Source organism: Silurus meridionalis, chromosome 28 (genome assembly GCF_014805685.1).
Source record: "Silurus meridionalis isolate SWU-2019-XX chromosome 28, ASM1480568v1, whole genome shotgun sequence".
NCBI lineage: Eukaryota > Metazoa > Chordata > Actinopteri > Siluriformes > Siluridae > Silurus > Silurus meridionalis.
In genome coordinates, this window is record NC_060911.1 from 15,118,282 (window position 1) to 15,134,728 (window position 16,447).

General features: G+C 37.1%; 1 protein-coding gene across 1 annotated transcript; it reads right to left on the minus strand.

Annotated features, from left to right (window-relative positions):
- Nucleotides 1-598: 598 nt before the first annotated feature.
- LOC124381625 (putative C-type lectin domain family 20 member A) lies at nt 599-3,864 on the minus strand. Its single transcript, XM_046843429.1, has 5 exons — nt 3,822-3,864; nt 2,928-3,320; nt 2,215-2,559; nt 1,293-1,387; nt 599-1,056 (listed from the first exon to the last, which is right to left on the minus strand). The coding sequence occupies exons 1-5, from the start codon at nt 3,853-3,855 to the stop codon at nt 949-951; spliced, it is 975 nt and encodes a 324-aa protein (XP_046699385.1). The 5' UTR covers nt 3,856-3,864; the 3' UTR covers nt 599-948.
- Nucleotides 3,865-16,447: the final 12,583 nt, after the last annotated feature.

A 16,447-nucleotide genomic window follows, 5' to 3' on the forward strand; every position in this document is an offset into this window, starting at 1 on the left:
ACATGCAGGTTGTTGATTTAAAAGAGGCAGATGTAGAGGACAGGGGGTGTATGGAGGTGTATGATACGCTGTGGCCCCTAACAGGAGAAGCTGAAAGAAGAAGAAGGTAGATCATCAGCTAATACATTTTTAAACCATAAAACACAGGACAAAACAGCATTTAGAATTTCTATGCTGTGTAGTAATGTTTAAATAATCAGTCTCAGCATTGCATCAGGGCTAGTTAAGCTTCTTGGAAAAAGATTTAAACTGGTGATTGAAATTGTGCAGACCTTCTAAAGAACAGGTAAAAAATTAATGCTTTCTATGTTGTTTCAAGCTATTTTATAAAAAATAGCAATGAGACAATACATTTAAATACATTTTATTTTAACTTGTTATTCTCAGATAGGTACAGTGGTGCTCCTCAAATGAACTAGACTAAAGCACAGAACTACCACTCACTGTGACTCACTGCAATATTGACATTAAACAGTTTATTTCATTTTGATATTTGGACAAAGTCTGTATTTCAAGAATCTTTTTTTCTTTTCAAAAACTAATTAATTTCATTACTCATGCACTAATTCCAAGATAAACATTTCAAACCATATTGTAATAGTAATAAAGAAATGGCTTTATTAAAAACAAAACATAAAAGACATTAGATTTAATATTACGCCACATCTTCTATTTGATATTGTGTGCAGTTCCATTGTCAGAATGAAAAACCAACAGTCATCTAATGATTACCTACAGTAACATCATAGTAAAATAATAACAGCTTATTACCAAGGGCTAAGGGGAAAGGGGTGAACCTGTTTGATATATGTATATTTTATATTACTGAAACACGGCTTAGTGAAATGCTATTCCTTATTGTTAGTTTTTGTATTTGTCTCCCCCTACTGATTAAAACTTGAAATATAATTTATATCAAATCTATATTTGACTGTGAGCACTGGAATGTTACAGATCATCTCTCTTTTTTTTAGAGAAGATGTTTCCACCCGGCTGCACCCTCCAGGTCACTGTGGTATCATCCGACATCTCATTGTCTTTCAGGATCTGCTTGATCTGTAGGACAGAACATGACTTATGACTTATGTTCTAAATGTCAGTACTTACTGAACATCATTTTATATACACACAGACATTAAAGAAAAGCTAAATAAAGAACACATTAGAATGCAGAAATATATTATTATTGTTATTTTGAATGCTTATGGTTGGTTAAGGGGTCTGGTTAATGGTTATTTTAAAAATATTTTAGTTTAGGAATGTAGGGAACATCTCTGTCGTGTAAAACTCACCACATCCAGAATTGATGATTGTGTTTCCGATTTAAAAACACTTCCATCAGACTTCACCAGCAGTCGCACTATCTGCTGCTCCCTCACGGGTGGTACTGTGAGGATAACAAACAGATACACAGAACAAAACATGATTCAGTATTTCAGTATGACTTTAACATAATCTTAGCATATTTTATCACTTGGTTGCCATCCAATTACCAGAACATTCCACTAAAACCTGTTAAAGTGAATAAAATGGTTTAATCGGTTAAAGAATGCAAAATATACTCTATATTACTGTATTATCAGTATTCCCAGTGAAATGCTAATGACAGTTACTTTAACAAGTCATTTGTACATATTAATAAAGACAGTAGGTTTTCTTCTGAATATATATAACAAGACAGTCTCATTACCATTTATTTATCAGGATGCATGTAACAGATTTCATTCATTCAGAAATATGCTGACAGGCCTGTGAAAAGTTCAGCTCCAAACAGCTGTCTATTGTACAGAATTAAATGATACGATTCTAACATTTTAATTTCCTTTTTAACTGTTCTGAGGAGTGAGTACAGTTAGTTTAGCGTTTAAATGTGTCCCTGTTAGCAAAAATCTTACATCAAACCTCATATGTACCACCTGTATGTACATTACTGATCTGTATCCCTATTTATTACCCACACTGTCTATACTGTCTCACATTGTCTGTATTGTCTTGTATAGTCTGTTTTTTATAGTCTGTCTTGTCTTGCCTGTTTTGTCATGTATAGTTTTTATTTATGTCTGTACTTTTGATAGTCACAAACAGCTGGAACCAAATTCCTTGTGTGTGTCAACACACTTGGCCAATAAACCTGATTCTGATTCTGATTCTGATATCCTTCCCTACTATCAAACATTAAGACATTTGACTGCTCATTTGTTCTGGTAGACTTACTGGTGTGACACATGAAAAAGCGCAGGTTGGTGCAGTTATCATCTTCAAACAGCGTATAATGCAGTCCACAGTTTTCATGTTTCCAGTAATTATTGGGCTGTCCATTAGCCCACTGGAGATTTGAGACTTTGGTTCCATCTGACCATTTCCAAGTGTCTCTATACAGGCCAATCCAGTAACAAATACTGGTCATTACTGATGCCAGCTGTGCTAACAAGTTGTTGTCTGCGCTGTTGGTCACCGTGGCCAAATCTGTGTGAAATGTCCGGCAGTAAATCTGAGCGTCAGACCAGGTCAACATCGGACTAGTGACACCAACAAACCTGTCAGCGCCACTTTTAGTACCTATAAAATGAAAATAAATCAATTAACAAACCCATCTATGATTAAAGCAAAGTTGTAATAATTTTTTACTTTTAACATTTTTAATGTGTTAATGTGCATTTATATGCACAACTAATTTCAAAATTATTTCTTTTTTGTGTAATTGTATTTAAAAACATAAAATCATTCTCTTCTTTTGCCTCCGCATATAAAATTCACATAAGTACTTTGTACATTTTATTAATAACAGTTTGAAAGTATTCTCTGGTTATATGTAAACTACAGTATTATAACACAATATGGTTCAGTAGCTTATATTTCCTAAATATTTTTTTCAAAACCAGCCAACAAAGCAAACAGTAATAAAAAAAATCAGCATACAGACTCACTATTGTAGCATATGAAGGGTCTCAGATTGTAGCAGTATGCATCCCACCAGTATCCATTGTTGTTTATTATGGCACATGATTCACGACCTTTATCATTATTTGGCTCTCCAGAACCCCACTGCCTAAAAGTGGTATATTGTAATGGGACTTCATTAAAGGACCAGCGCCAACTGTTGATGTCGTTGTAGAGTCCGACCCAGAAGGGTGCTATTATGTTTTGGCTTGTTATTAGTTTGTTTAACCGTACCCAGTCATTGTCACTTTCTATAGTTGCCAGATCAGTGTACATCACCCTGCAGTAATTCTGTGCACTGGACCATGTCACCTTTGTTGTGATGAGATGATACTCGTGAGGGACTGTTTGCATGATGGAAATAATGACTGGAACAAGACCTGTTGGTAATATATAGTAAAACATGTTTTATTTTTGTTAATCACAGGAATTAACAGACTAGAAAGTCAGAATGATCGGAATTTTTACACCTGAAAGTGCGCCCAGATAATGTTCACTGGTAAAAATGTGTTTAGCTAACATTAGCCACAATCCACTCTGAGCAGTGCACATACTGATCACGACAGATTGGTCTTTTCTATTCAACAAACTGCGAATATATATTTTGCTGAAAATTCAATTATCTGTATTCATGAGTGTCCCATATGAGCACTATGATCTAAATGCGAACAATATGTCTCATCAGTCTGATCAATTTAGAGTCTGTTATAGTGAGAATGCTAATACAAGTGCTGGTAATACAAGTACAAAGTTAGATACACAGCAGCACAATACTAATGATCAATTATAAAATAATACTGTTTAGTATTTAATATCAGGTTTAATTAATGAAGAACTAATTGTATAAATCATTTTTAAGAACATTAGGAAAATACACTCACCAGTGATGCTCAGAAGAAAAAGCAGGGGCTTCATGATGGTGAATAGCTGGAGAATAAAAAAAAAGATCATTATGTTTAAAATAAGGAATACATTAATGCCTTTTTTATTCATTATTTTTGTATTGTTGTTTTTTGTTTTTACCAGTAGAAATACTAATATCTACTGAGCCATTAAGGTGTATCATAGATCTTGTTGGTTGGTGAACTCAACTTTTTGAACCTTTTAAGATGCTGTGGCATTGAAACAGTGTTTAAAAAAAAACATTAAAATTGAATAATTACAAAAAAAAAAAAATAATGATTTCTTTATAGGAAAATAAAGATATATATATATATATATATATATATATATATATATATATATATATATTTAAACTATATGACTTTTTAGTGCTGCAGTTTATATTTCTCCTGGGAAAATTGAGGAACAACTACTTAATATGTTAGGTTACAACAGATGCACAGTGAACTTTAAATATTTTAGTCATCATAGTGTTTCTCAATCACAATTGATTTGCCCAATTTATATGGAAAACATGTAATGATGCATTAAAAACATAGTTATAAGCAGAGCAAAATAAAACAGCTATCAAAGTATAATCAAAGCACAAAAAAGAATAAAACATACAACATTCGTTTGTACCCGTCAGATTTTGAAGACTCAGTTTCAGTAGCTCCTATACAAGCTCGTACTGTTGTTTTTCAGAGGGCATGACTGATGAAGTAGTAAGCCCTTTCAATAGGGATAGAGGCTGATTTCCATTCTGGTTGGAACACAAATCCTCTGGTTTAAATAAAAGCAAAGATAAAATGGAAATGCTGACCAGACACTTGATTCCAGCCTTCATCTAAAACAAACAGAGTAAAAGTTCAACACATGAAGTCTGTTGTAGTAATTGTGAGGATTTACCACTCAAAAAGTCAGTACAAATATTTCAGTGTTCCAAAGCAAATATGTATTTAATCTATTTAATTGCTTATTCTCAAGTCCAGGCAGCCACTCCTGTTTTACCTCAAAGTGCCATAGTGGAAGTCTGCATGTATATACAGTATATAGAAGCCTACTGTATATGTATCCCTAATTACAGTAATCCCCCTTTTATTGTGGTGGTAAAGTTCCAAAACCACCGTGATAAATGAAAAAAGCTATAAACGGACGCCAACTTAAAAATGCTATTTCATGTATACAGTACTGTACTGAATTCACATTTTACTTAATTTTATAATTTAGAATAATATTTTTAATAATAAATCTCATTATTTGAACATAAAACAATTGACTTGTACGTTTTTTTTTGGTCTAGCATGCTCTCCACGAGAGACCGGGAAAATCAGCCAAACAAATTAGTTATGCAGCAAATGCAATTCCGTAATTCGACCCGTGGTAAAGCGGGGGATTACTGTATTATAAAAAGAACAAAGAATCGAGCACATAACTGGTTATAAACAAACATGATTACCATCGATCCTCCTTGTTCATCTTATGAAAAGGGCTAATCATAAAAGTTCCTTGTCCAACATTTCAAAGTAATGATATTTCTTGCCTATCTATCATACAAAAGCCTGTTCAACACTATTCTAATACACAATTATTTTATTGTCCACATTTCTTCTATGTGCTGAGTTTATAAAGCCTGTGATGTTCAACATTAACAGAACATCTTATTATTAGTTTCTGAATTTGCTAGTTATTTATATTTATTTTATATTATAGATATTTATTTATATTGTCACATCCCGTCTAAACCAGCTACAATTTAAATTATATGAAAAATACCTTTAATAGTTTGTATTGTTAGATTGTGGTCCAGTTTGTGGTTCACTTCATTTGTGTCGATTTTGATTAAATTTTTCGTTTGTTCTTATTGGATTAAGAACTTACAATATCTGGTCATTTTACAGTGTCAAATGCTTCACAATTTAAACTCAGAATATGGATGTATACTCCTTAGTGGTACATGGGGTCAAATCTGTTTTGTCACGTCAGCCAAATATTTGTTGGTCGAGGTCAATAACTAAAAAAGGACCACTTGAGAAAACCAACCACTTGAGAAAGGAGTGATATACAGTTGCCTAACAATTGTTCTTCTTTTAAGCTGTATTGTTGGTATTGTTTTATGTAGTTTATATTGTTTTGTTTAGTCTAAGTAAAATATATTGTGTTATTTATGTCTGTACTTTTGAAAGTTGCCAACAGCTGGAACCAAATTCCTGTTGCGTGTCAACACACTTGGCCAATAAACCTGATTCTGATTCTGAACTCTAACAAAAGATCTACAAAATATTCTAAAGGCAAGAAAAGAAGGGAGAAGCTCCTCTTTGAATAAATTTTACTAGCAAACAAAAGAGTTATCCTGTTTCCTATTGTTTGTGTTCAGTTGTATGCCAAGCCCTCACAGTCACCTCTACAAATTTGAAAAGGACCAAATTGTGATGTCTAGACAACTGGTTCAGAGCATGTCCAAACCTGCACCTCTTGTGTTCTGTTCCCGGTCTGCAATGGTCAGTATCTATAAAAGGTGCTTCAAGGAAGGAACATTGATGAACCGGAGTCGTGGGTGGCCAAGGATCATTGATGCACATGGGGAGAGAAGGCTGGTCCGTGTGGTTCGATCCAACAGACGAACTCCTGTATCTCAAACTGCTGAAGAAGTTCATGATAAGATAAGATAAGATAAACCTTTATTCGTCCCACAGTGGGGAATTGTCTTTGTTACAGCAGCAAAGTAAAGAAATAAAAATAAATGCAAATATATAAAAAGAATATACACATACTATAATATACAGTATATACACAGTACAATGTATAAATACAAATAAGGAAAGAAAAAAAAATGGAACCCTAACCCTAAAGTGGACTACATTAGACTCCAACAAGCTACACGGCATAAATTCAGAAACTGCTGTGTAATTGTCATCACAAAGACATGACTGAGTTCCGGATGACACCATTCAGCTGGACTGTGTCAGTTGATAGACTGTGTGTTTACATTAACACGGAATGGTGTAAGAACTCCTAGTTTCCACCTACTGGTGAAGTTTACAAAAGTCAGATGTAGACCTTTTTATTTACCCCTGGAATTCACCACCGTTATTGTACCCGGAGTCTACATTGCAAATAACCCTAATTGAGAATCTGGTCCTGTTGGGCCTGAACAGCTCTGTCTGTAACTGCATCCAAGACTTTTTCACTGGGAGACCTCAGGCAGTTTGGATTGTTTACATCAATGGCTCCTCTGCAAAGATTATATCCAAATTCCTTTGTGTTCACCTGGCAGAAATCCTCACCTGTTCCCTCAACACCAGCTCCAGAACATCGGGACCATCGAGTGCATCCTGAGCAGCTGTATCACAGCCTGACTCTGGAATTGGATGGCAAGACCCTACAGGGGATGGTGAGGATGTCTGAGAAGATCATCTGGGTCTCTCTTCCCTCCATCATTGATATTTACAAGCACTATGCATCCGAAAAAAGCCACCAGCATTGAGGCTGATCACATGTTCCCTTTACACACACTTTCATCTCAGTAAAAGTAATAGGAACAGTTTCTTCTAGATGTACAGTATTAATTTATGTTGTCTGATTGAGCACCTTGCTCCTGGGGGAACGTTGTTTTGTTTCACTGTGTAATACACTATATATTTAAATTGACAATAAAAGCCGACTTGATTTGAGATTAATTTAAGCACTGCAAAAGAGATCACAGTGGTTGAGGTATTTTTTGTACAATTACTAAAATATATGTGCATTTGTGCCAGTGTACAAAAATGAAAGCCTTGAACTCTAGCTGTTAAATAGTGATTGATGGGCCATGTCTCTGTTACCTACAGTCTTGATTCTTCATCTTTCTAAAGTAAATTATTTAGATTTTATAGCAGAGACATTAATGAGCACAAAAACCTTTTATTTATTTATTTATTTTTTGGACAAAACCTTTAAAATAATTATCAGCGTGTAGCAAAAGCCTCCAAAAACCATCAAATATTTTTGAGCTCTGCTTCCACCTTGCGGTCAAATACTGTATTGCATATAACACATTAAAATGGTGCTGATGTGCTAAACCTAGCATGATAAGAATTTTCAAGTATTTTTAAGAATTTTCAATTTAGTTTCATTTAATCAGGTAACCAGTTGCACACAATATTAACAAAAATAAATTTAATAATGACTGCAGTACAATAATATTATAAACAATTAATTCAAGTAGGCGAATATTTTATTGATATAGCACTATTAAAAAAATAGGTTACAATGTGCTTCACAGTAACCAACAAATCTCTAATATCATTTTTGAGTATAAGTTGGAAAAAAAAAATAATTGTTTCAGCCTAGTCCTAGGCAGGCTTGTTTAAATTACCTTTAACTGCTCTGCTAGTAGACTATTTAAGGTACTTTTGGGCCTCACCATGCAAGACTTACACTTTTAAGTGAAGACCTGTATCTTAAACTCCTTTCTAAATTATTAATGTGTATTTGTCTTGCTCACACTGAAAACCCACAAATTCCCACAGTGGGCCGACATGTTTTGTGAGACAGAATCTATCTAATCGTTTGCTGTAGCATGCTCCCTTTGATCTAAACACTGCTTGACTAATCCCAACATCTCTCAGGTCACAAGGAAGGCATGATTCAAGAACGTTCTCTGTTCTGGATCCTAAGTGGTGTAATAAACTTCCACTTGATATACAAACAACTGGTTTCATAGCGTTCTTCAAACAATATCTAAAAATCAACTTTTTTCTCAGCAGTACCTTATGTATTGATAGAGACTACAAAGCACTTTTATAAGTTTCCCTTAGATAATGGGTGTCCACCAAATGTCATAAATGTAAATGTGTGGAAGGGAAGTGGTTTTACAGTGGTTTAGGTGTTGAAACATCTGATCCAATCCTTGAGCTCTTAAGACTGAGAAATTATCCTGCAGCAGATAAAGCAGACCATCGTGCAGACAGCATCTCAACCACATTCCCTATGAATCACATTCCATCCTCTCAGTGTTTCCAAAGGTTGCTGGACATGAAAACGCTGGTAAGTGATGGAATCTTTTTGTTTAACTACAGTTCATATCTGTAAACTGAGCATGAGGTTGTCAGAAATATTCTTTTATTTTTCTGTTGCTAGAGAATGGTCAAAATTTTAGCCTCCTCGTTGGTCCAGAAACAGCTGCCAAACTCCTGTAGAAGTGGCCTGCGTTCTATGATTAAAAAAACCCACCTCAGAGCTCAGAACTTGCTGAAATCTGCCAGGAATCCATACAATGATGAATCTTCAGAAGATCATCGAGGTATGTCTAACACAGAGTGGGACAGTAATATGGCCTCTTTACTGTTGCTCCTTTACTTGGTGAAACAGAAGGGATATCACCAGCCATACCTTCTTGCCTTTGGAACAAGTGGGCCATCAGCACTAAGTACATTGTGACTGAGGAGATGCTCATCCCATGGACCACATTGTTTGCTGCCTTTGATATAGTATTTACAGCACACTTCGTTTCCTTTTAGGAAGGAGACGCTGCATCGAAACGCTTCGGGAATGCCCGTGTTGTTCATGCTCTGAATCATTTGTAAAATCTGGCCAATAGGCAAGTCGTGATGTCATCGGTGGGCGACGTTGCACAAACCAGGATGCTACAAAATGGCAGCGCGATGGTAGCAGCATTAGCTTCTGTTGTTCAGGTAAGTGCTTTTTGTGTTATTCTGTGCAACATGGCTAAACAGACAGGCTTTCGCATGTGTGTCCCTTCTTGCCCCCGGTTCATTACGGGAGGAGATACTCATGAGATGTGCGTTGTTTGTTTGGGAGTGGAGCATGCTTAATTGGCTCTCGAGAGATAGCCACTTGGCCTTTGTAGGTAAGGCTTTTGGGACTCCTTGGCGGTTGCCATGCTTACACTCCTGAGAAAAGGGGCCATCAAGGTTTTCCCCCCTTGGTCAGAGAGCCAGGCTACTACAGCTGGTTCTTTGTGGTTCCGAAGAAGGATCCAGGCCGATCTTAGATCTACGCTCCTTGAACCGCTCACTCATGAGGTTCAGGTTTAGGATGCTTAACCTCAAGCAAGTGGTGTCACAGATCAAGTCCGAGGACTGGTTTGTCATGATAGATCTGAGGTACGCCTATTTCCACATAGCCGTCCTTCTTGCTCACAGGCGGTTCCTGAGGTCTACTTTTAGGGGTGAGGCTTACCAATATCGGGTCTTTCCTTTTGGCCAAGCACTCTCACCCCGCACCTTCACAAAGTGCATGAATGCGGCTCTAGCCCCACTACGGCTTCAGGGCATCAGCATTCTTAGGTTCAATTGGTTGGTTCTAGCTCGATCAGAGCTTTAGGCGGTCCGGCATAGAGATGTTGCTCTTGCCTGCATTAAGGAGCTGGGGCTGAGACTAAACTTGGGAAAGAGTGTGCTTTCTCAGTTGCAGAGAACCACCTTCTTGGGAATGTTGTGGCACTTGACCGTGCTGCGGGCAGAATTGTCTCATTCCTGTCTCAAGGCCCCATCTTGGGAGCGCCTTGTCATTGCTTAACGCCCACGACAGATGCGTCCCTCACGGGGTGGGGGGGCAGTCATGAGTGGCCACTCCGCCCGAGGTCAGTTGGACGAGCTGCATCCTTCATGGCACATAAACTGCCTTGAGATGATGGCTGTGCTTATGGCGCTCTGACACTTTCGGGACCTAAAGGGTCACCACGTGCTGGTCCATGTAGACAACACATCGGTGGTCTCGTACATCAACTGCTAGGGGGGTCTTTGTTCTCACCCAATGTACAGGCTGGCATGATGGATACTCCTGTGGTCCAAAGGGAAACTCCTCTCGCTGAGAGCCATTAGATTAGAGAGCGGACGCCTTTTGAGGTGGTGGAGCAGGTATGGCGGAGATTTTACAGAACCCAGGTAGAATTGTTTGCGACCCGGGAGACCTTGCACTGTCCCCTCTGGTTCTCTATCCCCTAGTCCCGCTGGGGCTGGACGCCATGGTGCAGACATGGCCGAGGCCTCATCTGTATGCCTTCCCTCCCATTGCTTTGCTCCCAAAAGTTCTGAAGAGAATCCGCCAGGAGAGAGTACGTCTCCTCCTTGTGGCACCCCGTTGGCCGGGCAGACCATGGTTTGTGGAACTGCTTTCCCTCCTCAAGGGACCTTTTTGGGAAATTGGGGAATTCGCTAGGGAAACACTCTCACGTATTCTGCATGGCACCCGGAGGCCCGGGTTACAGTCCACCCCATTGAACTTTGTCAGGTTTTACGAGCCACTCCTGGCTCCTCTGTCCTGCATGCTGGTGTTGCCCAGGCACTCTAGACAGGGATTGGTCAGTATGGTATACTTGTCCCCAAAGCGTTTCGATGCAGCTTGAGTTCCTGAAAGGGAATGTGTCTAGGTTAGGGATGTAACCCTAGTTTCCTGAGGGAACCAGACGCTGCATCTCGAGCCATACTACCTGCATCCCTGTCAGAGCTTACCTTCACCTTTCTTTCAGAAGGTTATGCCACTACCATCGCTCTGCTGTTTTTTGTAGCTTCCTGGTTTGTGCGACGTCGCCTGCTGATGACGTCACGACTTTTTACACTTGATTCAGAGCGTGAACAACGCGGGGTGTTCCCAAAACGTTTCAACGCAGCGTCTCGTTCCCTCAGGGAACTAGGGTTACATCTGTAACCTAGAGACTTTTTCAGTGTAATCTATGATGATGTTCTCAGCAACATGTACACATTTCTCCAGACAACAGTTTATATTCTAGATTTTGACACAACTAAAGAAAGTCCAAAGGTGAAAGAATTGAGAGTTGATATTATTGAAAACATGCATTATGTTTTATTTGTTACACCTCATTTTTTGAGGTACTTTAAGCCCTTTGATGTTCAAATGGCTTATGGTACAGACTCATTTTTTAATGTTGTACTGGGCCTTTTTGCAGCACTTTTTTGACTGATTATTTCAGGAGTGGCGAATGGAAGCCCTAATAAATTATAACTATAACTATAGTATTAATGCCAGTGGACTATGTAAATACTCAACACTGATTTACATTTTTTAATTAAACGGTTTTCTTTATTGACCAGTTAATCCGTGAATGTTTCTGAAATGGTAACTCTGAACACTGATTGATTTTTCTGATCATCTATTAATATTTTACACTATAAGAGTTTGCCTGTTAAAAATTTTAACTTTTTCAGAAGTGTTAAATTAATACTGTGTATTTAGGAGCAACGCACAACCCCTGACATCGGTTTTTAAAGAACTACAAGGTGAAATTTATCCTCTATGGCTGCTGTAACCAATGCACTGCTGGACCTGTTAATGAGATTATTATTGCACTGGCTCAGGGTATTTTTTTTTTACCACTAGATGGTGCCAAGTGCCTATAAATGGAATTACATCGGTACTTCTCTGCAATTTGTAATAAGTGCTGAAACCAACGGGTGCCAAACAAATATTTTTTTTCTTTTAAAGGATTATTGGACTGTACAAGTAATAAAGAAAATGTATAAAAGTTCTTTAAAATTTTAAATGTAACTTAGTAAATTGTCCAGAGATGTTTTTGTTAAGCACACAAAGCACTATACCACTGTTCATTTAGAATGGTATTTGGTGTGACATATGGAAATAGAAAGGAAGACAAAGTGACATGGTGGTGGAATGAGTGCAGGAAAGTATAAGGAGAAAGAGGTTATTCTCAGATAGGTACAGTGGTGCTTCTCAAATGAACTAGACTAAAGCACAGAACTACCACTCACTGTGACAGTTTATTTTATTTTGCTATTTGGACAAAGTCTGTATTTCAAGAATCTTTTTTTCTTTTCATTACTCATGCACTAATTCCAAAACATAAAAGACATTAGATTTAATATTACGCCACATATTCTATTTGATATTGTGTGCAGGTTCATTGTCAGCAGTGAAACCAACGGTCATCAAATGATTACCTACAGTAACATCATAGTAAAATAAGAACAGCTTATTACCAAGGGCCCCTTATGGGGTAAGGGTTAAGGGGTAAGGGGTAAAGGGTGAACCTGTTTGAGGTATATTTTACAAACAGAACTGAAACACGTCTTAGTAAAATGCTATTCCTTATTGTTAATTTTTGCACTTGACTCCCCTACTGATTAAAACTTGAAATATAATTTATATCAAATCTATATTCGACTGTGAGCACTGGAATGTTACAGGTCATCTCTCTTTTTTTTAAAGATGATGTTTCTGCCCGGCTGCACCCTCCAGGTCACTGTGGTGTCATCTGACATCTCATTGTCTTTCAGGTTTTCTTGTTTCAGGTTGTCTTTCAGCGTCAGACCAGGACAACATCGGACTAGTCACACCGACAAACCTGTCAGCACCACTGTTAGCACCTATAAATAAAAATAAACCAATTAACAAACATATCTGTGATTAAAGCAAAGTTGTAACAATTGTAAAAGCAAAACAAAATATTGTTTTTTTATTTACATTTTATTTTTACTTCTTACACTTTTAATTTGTTAATGTGCAATTATATGCACAACTTTTTTCGTGTAATTGTATTTTAAAACATAATCATTCTCCCCATTTGCCAAAACCAGCCAACAAACCCAACAGCAATAAAAAAATCAGCATACAGACTCACTATTGTAGCATATGAAGGGTCTCAGATCGTAGCAGTATGCGTCCCACCAGTATCCATTGTTGTTTATTATGGCACATGATTCACGGCCTTTATTATTATCTGGCTGTCCAGAACCCCACTGCCTAAAAGTGGTATATTGTAAAGGGACTTCATTAAAGGACCAGCGCCAACTGTTGATGTCGTTGTAGAGTCCGACCCAGAAGGCTGCTTTTATGTTTTGGCTTGTTATTAGTTTGTTTAACCGTACCCAGTCATTGTCACTTTCTATAGTTGCCAGATCAGTGTACATCACCCTGCAGTAATTCTGTGCACTGGACCATGTCACCTTTGTTGTGATGAGATGATATTCATGAGGGACTGTTTGCATGATGGAAATAATGACTGGGACAAGTCCTGTTGGTAATATATAGTAAAACATGTTTTGTTTTTGTTACTCACAGGAATTAACATACTAGAAAGTCAGAATGATGGGAATTTTTACACATGAAAGTGCGACCAAAACATGCTGCTATGCCCAGATAATGTTTACTGTTAAAACTGTGTTTGGCTAACATTAGCCACAATCCACTCTGAGCAGTGCACATACTGATCACGACAGATTGGTCTTTTCTATTCGACAAACTGCGAATATATATTTTGCTGCATATTCTGTATTCATGAGTGTCCCATATGAGCACTATGATCTAAATGCGAACAATATGTCTCATCAGTCTGATCAATTTAGAGTCTGTTATAGTGAGAATGCTAATACAAGTGCTGGTAATACAAGTACATAGTTAGATACACAGCAGCACAATACTAATGATCAATTATAAAATAATACTGTTTAGTATTTAATATCAGGTTTAATTAATGAAGAAATAATCTGTTCTTCTGTTGTTTTTCAAAGGGCATGACTGATGAAGTAGTAAGCCCTTTCAATAGGGATAGAGGCTGATTTTCATTCTGGTTGGAACACAAATCTCCTGGTTTAAATAGAAGCAAAGATAAAATGGAAATGCTGACCAGACACTTGACTCCAGCCTTCATCTAAAACAAACAGAGTAAAAGTTCAACACATGAAGTCTGTTGTAGTAATTGTAAGGAGTCAATTAAGTCTGCATGTATATATAGTGTATAGAAGCCTACTATATATGTATCCCTAATTACAGTAATCCCCCGTTTATTGTGATGGTAAAGTTCCAAAACCACCGTGATAAACGAAAAAAAGCTATAAACAGACGGCACCTTAAAAATGCTCTTTTATGTATACAATACTGTACTGAATTCACATTTTACTTCATTTTATAATTGATCATTATATTTTTATTAATAAATCTCATTATTTGAACAGAAAACAATTCCCTGTACATTTTTTGGTCTAGCGTGCTCTCCGTGAAAGACCGGGAAAATCAGCCAAACAAATTAGTTATGCAGCAAATTTAATTATGCGATTCGACCCGTGGTAAAACGAAGAATTACTGTATTATAAAAAGAACAAAGAATCGAGCACATGACTGGTTATAAACAAACATGATTAACATCGATCCTCCTTGTTATGAAAGGGGCTAATCATAAAAGTTCTCCGTCCAACATTTCAAAGTATCTATCATACAAAAGCCTGTTCAACACTATTCTAATACACATTTATTTTATTGTCCACATATGTGCTGAGTTTATAAAGCCTGTGATGTTCAACATTGAACATCTTATTATTAGTTTCTGAATTCGCTAGTTATTTATATTTATATTATATGAGATATTTATTTATATTGGCACATCCCATCTAAACCAGCTCAAATTTAAATTATAGGCAAAATACATCTAATAGTTTGTATTGTTAGATTGTGGTTCAGTTTGTGGTTCACTCCATTTGTGTTGCTTTCGATTTAATTATCATATGACTTTGAATTGGATTAAGAACTTACTGTATAATAGCTGGTCATTTTACTGTCTGTCAAATGCTTCACAATTGGGTCTTTTTTAAAGTCAGAATAAGGATGTATACTCCTTAGTGGTACATGGGGTCAAATCTGTTTCGTCATATCAGCCAAATATTTGTTGGTCGAGGTCAATAACTAAAAAAAGACCACTTGAGAAAACCAACCACTTGAGAATGGAGCGATATACAGTTGCCTAACAATTGTTAAACTTTTAATCTGTATTGTCGGTATTTTTTTATATTTTTGTATTGTTTTATTGTGTTATTTATGTCTGTACTTTTGAAAGTCGCCAACAGCTGGAACCAAATTCCTTTTGTGTATCAACAAACCTTAATCTGATTCTGAACTCTAACAAAAGATCTACAAAATATTCTAAAGGCAAGAAAACAAAGGAGAAGCTCCTCTTTGAATAAATTTTACCAGCAAACAAAAGACCTATTTTGCTTTCTGTTGTTTGTGTTCAGTTGTATGCCAAGCCCTCACAGTTACCTCTACAAATTTCAACAAGGACAAATTGTGATGTCTAGACGACTGGGTCAGGGCATCTCCAAAACTGCAGCTCTTGTGTTCGGTCTGCAGTGGTTAGTATCTATCAAAAGTACTCCAAAGAAGGAACAGTGGTGAACCGGCAACAGGGTCATGGTGGAACGAGGTTCATTGATGCACGTAGGGAGTGAAGGCTGGTCTGTGTGGTCCGATACAACAGACGAGCTCCTGGAACTCAAACTGCTGAAGACGTTCATGCTGTTAATGTTTACCAGTCAGGACTGTTTTGGCAGCAAAAAGGAGACCAACACAATATTAGGCAGATGATCATAATGTTCTGCCTGATCGTTGTATATTTAAGGTGATCAAAAGTGATTGCTCCTGTGGGCTACACAAGCCAGCACTATAGACACTCAATCTTAATATCAGTGCACAAAATGGCAAAATTATGCAAATAACAATAATAACCTTCCACTCATTTAAAAAAGTAGCTTAATTATGGTGTTTAACAAAGCCATGCTTTCCATATAAAAGAAGGAACCATCTGCCCCTGTTCATCTTATGAGTTTTATTTGGATTACCACAATCTATGATCTATGTTTATAGACATAGTGCC

Excerpts from the sequence above, each read along its gene's own strand:
- LOC124381625 (XM_046843429.1), bottom strand. The coding sequence starts at position 3,855 with ATGAAGCCCCTGCTTTTTCTTCTGAGCATCACTG. Across the intron at positions 3,321-3,821 it reads TTTTCTTCTGAGCATCACTG|GTCTTGTTCCAGTCATTATT; the intron begins GTGAGTGTATTT and ends TATTACCAACAG. Across the intron at positions 1,057-1,292 it reads AATCATCAATTCTGGATGTG|ATCAAGCAGATCCTGAAAGA; the intron begins GTGAGTTTTACA and ends TCTGTCCTACAG.